This window comes from Barbatula barbatula (genome assembly GCF_947034865.1).
Source record: "Barbatula barbatula genome assembly, chromosome: 7".
NCBI lineage: Eukaryota > Metazoa > Chordata > Actinopteri > Cypriniformes > Nemacheilidae > Barbatula > Barbatula barbatula.
In genome coordinates, this window is record NC_136770.1 from 15,442,105 (window position 1) to 15,451,346 (window position 9,242).

At 37.1% G+C, this 9,242-nt stretch overlaps 1 protein-coding gene across 1 annotated transcript; it reads left to right on the forward strand.

Moving 5' to 3' along the window:
• Positions 1-418: 418 nt before the first annotated feature.
• Positions 419-8,804, forward strand: cth (cystathionase (cystathionine gamma-lyase)). The gene is made up of 12 exons (XM_079461099.1): positions 419-762; positions 1,627-1,708; positions 1,792-1,887; positions 1,974-2,083; positions 2,198-2,332; positions 2,547-2,604; positions 2,689-2,766; positions 3,130-3,282; positions 3,509-3,630; positions 3,744-3,796; positions 4,647-4,785; positions 8,106-8,804. The coding sequence occupies exons 1-12, from the start codon at positions 589-591 to the stop codon at positions 8,118-8,120; spliced, it is 1,215 nt and encodes a 404-aa protein (XP_079317225.1). The 5' UTR covers positions 419-588; the 3' UTR covers positions 8,121-8,804.
• Positions 8,805-9,242: the final 438 nt, after the last annotated feature.

The following is a 9,242-nucleotide window of genomic DNA, read 5'->3' on the forward strand; positions in this document are numbered from 1 at the left end:
AAACTTCCAGACATGAATTTCTTCTGGAAATGGAAAATAGTGTCACCTAATGGATATGTGCACTGAAGAGTGCTGTCAGGACATCATGCCCAAACATGCCTATTTATTGTATAGGAAATAAAAAAAACAAATAATGTAATTTTGACTTCCCAAGTCGCTGAAAAAAATATGATATAAATAAATAAAATATATAATACAATACATCAATTATTAAATAACTAATTTTGATATACATTGCAATGCGCAATGGACTGCAGTAGGCCTTCACTGAAGCTGATAGATAGATTGATAGATAGATTTTATTAGATAAAGAGATAGACAGACATGTCACGAACGTGTTGCATCATCAGATTGTTGCGCGACGTCTATTGGTCACGTGTCTCAGTACGCCCACTGTGTAATCGCCAATCCAGTCATTGCTTTACATTACACATACAGTGATTGGCGTAGAAATGAGGCTTGGTGTTATAACGTTACCGTCCTGTTTAATGTAATAAACCCGTTGTGTAAGTAGGAGTTTCGTTCACTCTACTGTACCTGTAATCTCAAGTAGCTTCTATCACATAGTTATCCGTATCACTAGCGCGCATGGCGTCACACGTGCAGAACGACACCCCGGCCGGCTTCCTACACGGGTTCAAATCATTCGCCACAGACGCCATCCACGTTGGGTCAGAACCGGAGCAATGGAACTCTATGGCCGTGGTGCCCCCCATTTCATTGTCTACCACGTTTAAACAACAGGGTCCGGGAAAACATGCGGTAGGTTTTTCGCAATCATTTGGAAATGGAAATATGAAATATTAGTAAATGCTTTATTCGGTGCGTGTTGTGCGTTCTGACAAGCAGGGCTGATGTAATAACTTTGGCGGGACTTTTAATATGAAAAATAGGAAGTGAAATTAAAGGTCCATAATTAAAACTCGCGTGTGAAACTCTGCATTGACGGCTGAATAAATGAACTGACCCACTCGCCAGTTCGGTTTATTCGCGATCGCAACGGTTTATAACAAATTATGAATGATAAGTGATGCGAGCTATTTATATTAAAGGCGTGCTGTAAATCCCGAACTTAATTTAACGTTACTTCACTCGCTTCTAAATTAAATGTTTCTTTGTATGTTCCTCGGTATTTCTCGAGGAAATTTAAATACAGTTTCAATACATAACACATTATGCAATGTGCAGTTCTATGTCTAAAAAGGTATTTCTTGCAGTGCTTTTGACCTGGCACTGGCAGGTGTTACGAAATAATGGACCGTGAATTGGTCATGGTGACTAGGCACATTGTGAAACTTTGTTTGAAAACAGCAGTTCGTTTAAACATTGCATTGTGTTAATATATTAAACTTTTACCAAATCTCTTTCGCTTCATTATTGCTGTAAGGTGCATCGCACCTCACACACGTGATTAACACATTCTACACATGAGTCGTGAGAACCACCAGGTGGTAAAATAAAGACACCGTGTATTGTATCTCCTCATAAGCCAATAATCTGTTCCTTTACATAAACAACAAACAATTACGTCATTTTTTCTATAACCATCAATTACCTTAAGAACTTGAATCATTTGAACTTTAGCATGCGAGTTATATCCAAGGCTGTGTTTTTCTATTGTTTTAGGGTTTTGAATACAGCAGGAGTGGAAACCCCACACGCAATTGTCTTGAAAGAGCAGTTGCCGCTTTGGATGGTGCAAAATACTGTGAGTCAACAACCAATACAATGTCATTTATATTATTTTGACATTCTAAAACGTCCTAAAAGTCGGTCTCTGTGTCTTAATAGGTCTCGCTGTTGCCTCTGGCCTAGCAGCCACTTTGACCATCACGCATTTGTTAAAGGCCGGAGATGGAATTGTGTGCATGAACGATGTCTATGGAGGTGAGTGACTCCTTTTTTAATATATACAATTTTGAAAATGAAATTCATCCAGCTGAGTGTCGTCTATATTATGTTTTTCCAACCAGGTACTAACCGATATTTCAGAAAAATTGCAGCTGAAGTGGGCCTTGATGTGTCCTTTGCAGACTGTTCGAAGCTAGAGCTGCTAAAGGCGGCTCTAAAACCAAATACAAAGGTACATCTTTGAAAAATGTAATCAGAATTATTATTACGTTGAAGTATCCTGTGTGTGTACGCACTGTGTATTGTAAGCTAACATGGTATAACATTTTTTGATCTTTTTCTGCAGATGGTGTGGATTGAAACTCCCACAAACCCTACAATGAAGATTGTGGACATTCAGGCCACTGCAGACTTGGTCCATGAGCACAACAAAGACACATTTGTTGTTGTGGACAACACCTTCATGTCAGCCTATTTTCAGGTATACAGTACATGATTTTGTTTATTTTCCTCCTGTCTTAAATGTGAGATTTGCATTGAGTAGAGAAACTAAAGATATTTCAAGTATACATTTTTTGTGTTTGTGTATGTTTTCATAAACCACATAAGCCCTGTGCTGTTCTTTTAGATTTCTATTAACAGAAGCTATGCTAAAGTATTGAAGTCTTAATTGTTTTCTCTCTCTCGTGAAACAGCGCCCTCTTGCCCTTGGAGCTGATATCTGCATGTATTCTGCAACAAAATACATGAATGGTAAAATGCAAATGACAAGCAGGACCAACTTTTTATTTAAACTGATTCAGTGGCCTGAAGTTGAGATTTTGCTTCTAATTTCAGGACACAGCGATGTTGTCATGGGGTTGATTTCTCTCAACAACGATAACCTTTATGAACGACTACAATTTTTGCAGAATGGTAAGGCATTACTGAATCGGACTTAAATCCTGCTGCATATTTCTTCTTCGAAATTCATTACACATATACTAATTGCAATATTGTGCCTTTACTTTACAACCATCTGGAAGGTCTTGTGGGTGCATGTAGACATTTGCCAGGAGCTTATCTGCAGCATATCTGTTTATGAACCTTTTCTTTATCAGTGCTTAATGAGGTGCTTTCGTATAATGAACTTTGTTTTTTGGCACTTGTTTGCAAAGAGAGACAGTTGACGGAAATAATGACAGAAATCACATTTTGTGAAGAACTCATGTTTGTTGTTATTCACAATATGCAATGCATATACTTGAGTACCTTTCTGTCTTTGTCTCTGTATATTAGCACTTGGAGCTGTGCCTTCCCCATTTGACTGCTATATGTGTAATCGAGGTCTGAAGACATTACACCTCAGGATGAAACAGCACTTTAAGAACGCATTGGCTGTGGCACAGTTTCTGGAGGCTGACCCAAGGGTGGACAAAGTCATCTTCCCAGGTGTTTATGGCATGACTTTTATCCTAACCTTACAAAATTGAAGAAAATCTTATTGTACCACACTTAAATAAATGCAACTTTTAATATTTTTTTCGAGTTGACCTTGTATCTCATTGTAGAACTGTGCACCTAGGTTTTTAATAAGTTCTTTACCCCAATTGTCTTTTTTTAATGTGGTACCCCTTTAAAACACCGGAGTAGAGAGATAATCTTTTAATCTCTGCAGGCCTTCCTTCTCACCCTCAGCACGAGCTGACAAAGAGACAGTGCACAGGCTGTCCCGGGATGATCACCTTCTACATCAAAGGGAAACTGGAGCATGCCAGCACATTTTTAAGCAATCTGAAGGTCATTTAAAGCCATTGTTTTGCAAGGCAGATCAGCTACATATTGTTTAAAAAACTTTGTTGGTAATCTGCTTTCTTTACTTTACTTGACTCTTTTTGTGTTCTGCATTGTAGCTGTTTGCTCTTGCTGAAAGTCTTGGTGGTTATGAGAGTCTAGCAGAGCATCCGTAAGTACTGAACATGAAATACACAGACTTTCGGAGTGATAACAGTTTTAGATTGTGTAAACATGCATGATACTGGGTTCTTGTTATAATACAATATTTCAAACTAAATTAAAACATTTTGTTTCTTCAACTCGCAACATTCAAGGTTTAATTTGATCTTCTGTATTAATAAATATGGAGTGGGTGTGTTGCTGAAAGATTTTAAACTTTTAACATAAAATTGAAGGTCAGTAAGGTATTAGTAATGCTTAACCCTTAGAGAGAAATTGAAAACACAATTAATGCACAAAAAAAGAAAACATGTTGACTCGGGTCACGTGCTGACACCTCAACCTATTGAGTTCAATATTGTTAAAATACTACATTGCTCAACAGTACATATCATGCCTTTTTTTGTGTTGTTTCATTCCACCCTGATACTCATTCTACAAAAAACACAATTATATAGTTACCAGTTCATATGCAAAGATAGTTTATTGGCCACAAGGTGGCATTGGTGTTTTAACATTGCAGTCACAGAAAATAGCAGAAACAACACCAATGTTCTGCACGGTTTGTGTCACTGTAGAACATTTTTAAATGGGAAACAAAAGAACGTATCTTTAGGCTATGGAAGGTGGCATTTAATGGAAATATAAAGCTAATGTGTTTAACCAGATGTCTTATGAAGCAGTGACAGTTTAGAAGTCATTCATTAGAATACCATTCAAATGCTTAACTTTGAAATAACTTTAAATGTTAATCTGTTAATACAGTCCTAAACAGGAAGTTTAAATTAGTCGAGTTGTTTAATTATATAGTTTAGAATAATGTTGCATCAGGTTCCCATGGTGCCCTTTTTCTTTTCTAGTGGGATTATGACTCACGCTTCAGTGTGTGAGAATGAGAGGAAGAAGCTGGGTATCTCAGATACGCTCATTCGTCTGTCTGTGGGCCTTGAGGATGAGGAAGATATTATTGCAGATGTAGACCAAGCCCTCAATGCTGCTGTGAGTATTTCAAACAAACTCACTTTTTTGAGCACGTACAGTCTTCAATGTCTCCAAAAACTTTGGATTAAAGGAATAAAATGATCCAGATATTCACATTTTGCCAAGTATTTCTGTTTGATGGCACACAAAGCTATCAAAGTAGCAGAAGACTTGGAAAGTAGCGAATGAGTCATGTGGATATCTTTATTATTCTTTTATGATGCTTTTATGTTCTTTTTGAAGCTTCCGTCCCCAGTCATTTCACACAGGTTCGAGCGAGTGAAAAACAATTGCTTTAAATTGATAGTTTTCCCCAAAATGACATTTCTGTCATTATGGATTTACCCTTATGACATCCCGAACCTGAATGACTTTTTTTGCAGAACACAAAATATATTTGAAAGCCTTTGGTAACCAAACACCATTGGGAATCCATTGACTTTCATTATGTGAACATTTCTCAAAATATTTTCTTTTGTATATGACTTTTGTCTGTGAAACACAAGTATTTAATAACATGAAGGCAAATAAAAATACTTTTTTGGCTGAACTATCCCTTTAACTATCCCTCTCCCATAATAGAATATGCCTTTACTAAATCTATATAAATGTGCATACATGTCAATATGGTTTTGCACAGTGCTTACCACTGATTCTCAATAGATTACTTTCAAGGTTTTTTTCTGTACATATGACCAGTGCATTATCAGTTTATGGCACCATTGTCTCCATAGTAATGATATTATTAAAAATTGTATGCAGTTCTGTTTATACCATCTCGGTTTTTGTTCAAAGGTGCTTTCAGATGGTGCTTTTGTTCATGTAAATAGATTTTATTACCGGAAATGATGAGCCATTTCTTTAAGCATGTGTTAACACAGAATATTTCAGCCCATAAAATACAGTCATCTGTCTCTAAAAGTGCTCAGGTCATCTCCTCTCTCTTTAAAGTGCACAGCAACATACGTTCCCTGGAAATAAAGACAAATCGACTCCGGTCAGAGTCTGACAAGCAATCCCATATTTGTGTGGTGAGGTTTATAGGTGCGGGTGGCTACTGCAGCGCCTCTGCCTGTCTCGCACTGTTTAATGCAGTCTTTGTCCTGATATCACATGGGCCGAAAGTTATTAGAGAGCAAAGGTGTTGCAGGTCAGTCTGATAAGAGTTATACACTGATATACCGTGTGCACCCTTTTATTATCTGATTATCGTGTCTCAGAGGTGTGACACTTCCACTATCAATTCAATCCGAGTGCCGCGGTTTATAGTTGCGTGTCTGATCCCGAAGATGCAGAGAGAATGGAGTTGAAATCGAGACTTGAATTCAATTTGTATCTTGTACCCTAGTGAGGTCATTATAAAAGAGCCTTTGTGATTTGTGGTGTGTTTTAATTTAAGATGACATAAGCTCTGAGGGCGAAATTCCATTAGGTCCTGGCACGAAGCTTTCTTTTGAAAGATATAGATCTTTAGTTCCCTTCGTTCCTCTGGTAATTCTCTGCACTTTGGTGAGGTTAAGTGATGTCAGGTTTTTTTTAAGTTATTGAATATGCTAATGGTCAAAGCCTTTACGGAACTGCTCAACAATGTGAACCTCAAATTGACACCTCCCAACAGGGTGCTTCTTCAACCGGCGCTACTTGGGTGGTGTTCACATTAGCCCCTGTTCCGGCGTTTTAAAACTAAAAGGATCCTAGTTTATACCGCCGTTTCAACATAGAAAAAAATCTGCATTTATATTACCCTACCGAAAACTCATGTCGCATGACCATTCAAACACGCTGGGCATGCGCACGTATATGAAAACTTTTGTATGGGCATACATAAATTGGTTGTTGATGACAGTTGGTTACTAGTCACAGACCAATCAGTACAAAATGAACATGATGGCGAGGAAAACCAAGCATGTCTTTGTGTGGATAACATTAGATGTGGTAATTCATGTTATTAGGCTTGTTTGATTTTATTCAGCGCCACGCAGAACGACTGACGGATGACATTGCGGTACTGGGTGAGCTATTTAAAAGTATATGGCTCTCGATTCTCTGTCACGTTGCTGTAATGTCACTGTGTCAATCTGTGTACGCAGCGCAGCTTGAAGTTAAACAAGCCTTTTGTTTACACGGTTCTTTCGAGGCTGGTCATTGTGGTCTTCAGGTAGCATAATGGCTCATGTGACGGAGGCAAACGCAATGTTACAGACGACCCAATCAGTAGGCGAATGTGGGCAACCACGCCTGCGTATTGTATAGAATCAGTCTTCGTCCGTTTACACAGAAACACAACCCTGGAGTTTTCAAACTTAAACCGGGTCTGCAGCATTTGCAAAAGTCTCTGTTTTCGGCGATCGAAAACTCTGGCGTATCCGTGGCAAGAGTTATGTATTTCTAAAGGAACACGCACTAGTGTAAACATATACAATTCTTAATAAAGTAGTCCTGCATTACAACAACAGTAGTCCTGTTGTTTTTGTGAAAAACAGTATCATCTTTTTTTATCTGTTATGTACATTTCAATTTGAAACGGTTAGGGTTCAGTCTGCTTCAGAAAGGAAAAAATAGATGTTGAAATTAAAGCTTTTTGTAAGTTATTGTATGGCTTTGAAGGAAATGGAATATACTGTAGTTTCATGGACTACATTGATGCCAAAGTAAGGGTGTGCAATTATATTTATTGTTAGATACGTCGAATATAGTTTATTAAAATGTTGAATGTGTGTTTAGGGGTTTTCAGTAAGTTGCAGCTCAGCTATATATTTGATGATATATCTTAAAGGGACAGTTCACCCCAAAATGATAATTCGATCACCATTTACTCACCCTTAAGTTGTTCCAAAACTGTATCAATTTCTTTGTTCTTTTGAAGAATATTTGAACTAAACTGCTCCGTGGCACCCTTGACTACAATCTTAGGTTTTTTATTATTATAGAAATCAATAGGGCCCAAGAATTGGTTTGGATAGAAACATGTTTCTAAATATCTCTTTTTTTTGTTCAGTGAAACAACAATTTTATTATCTATTTTGGAACAACTAGGGGCCGAGTAAATTACAGAATTTTCGTTTTTGTGTGCACGTTCTTTTAAAGGGGTCCTATTTTGCCTATTTTTCAAAGCCTTTATTATGTTTAAGATGTGCTTAACAGTGGATGTTCATGTTTCTATTTTCAAAAGATGCTTTATATATGACATATTTCACCTGTGTTTTACACTGTCATCTCGATTCTCAAAAATCAGGCTGTTGAGTTCCTGGTTTTATAAATATACCAAAATGTGATTGACAACCAAGAAAAGGGTTGCACCGTATTTTCTAACTTTAATGCTATCTGTTTCTCAACAGCATCCCAAAAAATGAGGTGAACCAAGATCCAATCAGGATAGTCCTGGAACAAAAGTACCGGATACCAGATCAGGACATTTTTTTTGGCACATTTTTTAATTCACTTAAAGTGTTTGACAGTTACACTTGAAAAACATTGATTGCAATTATCAGGGAACAAATTTGTTCAACAAATCCAGCTATTTCACGGATCAGGAATTTGCCATTTTTACTCTTTCAACACACAGTACTTATTCAGATTACTTGCTATGAATACTGAACTTGCTGCTTTTGCATTTCTATCTATTGTAACTATTGCTTAGTGAGACAGCGGGATGCCAAATAGTTCATGCTCTATTACAGTTTTAATAAGGGAAAATGTCAATACTGCAAAAAGGGAAAACTAATATCACCCAATTCTTTTTATCTTTTAACTCTTTATATATAGACCGTTTGAGCGAGTGGAATCTGCAAGTGCTTGATTTAGCATCAATTTAAATGTGCAATTGACACCCATTTCTGCTTTTAGAACCAGACACAAATGCGCAATAGTCTATTCTTTGCATCAAAGATGCACATCCGCAATATTTCTAATCAACTTTCATTGCTCAGTTTAGATCATAGATCATGTCTTGATGTTTCAGCTTTATAAATTATGGAAGGGTCTTGTTTGAACCTTTGTTTGTGCTTCCAGACCCATTAAAGGCAATTTGAAGTCTGTGTTTTTTCTATTTCTTCCTGAGCATCTTTGATGGTGGTACATGATAAGTAGCCTCTTTGAAGTCTTCCGACACCACACATGTAATTGGATGATGACTAGTTAAAGGCGTATCTGATGTAATGAGCCCATCATAACATGAGACATCATCATCAATGCTACAATACAAGATTGAATGACATCATGTATTGAAAAGTAATTACTTATTTAAAGGACACCGATGTGGCAAATCTCTCTTCTAGGGGTTTTGATAAGGCTATTTTTTCCTTTAATTTCCCACGCAATGTAAGATTATAGGATACAGCAAATCATGAGAAAAGCGTTCAATAAAACCATTGATGAGGATAGTGAATATATTTAAAGACACATCAGACATATTTATATCAGAACAGAGAGTTATTGTTGGATCCAGTGGTACCCGGTCTGTAAAATGAATTTAA

Coding starts and splice junctions, on each gene's coding strand:
- cth (XM_079461099.1), top strand. CDS start 589: ATGGCGTCACACGTGCAGAACGACACCCCGGCCGGCTTCCTACACGGG. Junction 2,767..3,129: donor ACTACAATTTTTGCAGAATG/GTAAGGCATTAC, acceptor TCTGTATATTAG/CACTTGGAGCTGTGCCTTCC. Junction 3,797..4,646: donor GAGAGTCTAGCAGAGCATCC/GTAAGTACTGAA, acceptor TTTCTTTTCTAG/TGGGATTATGACTCACGCTT.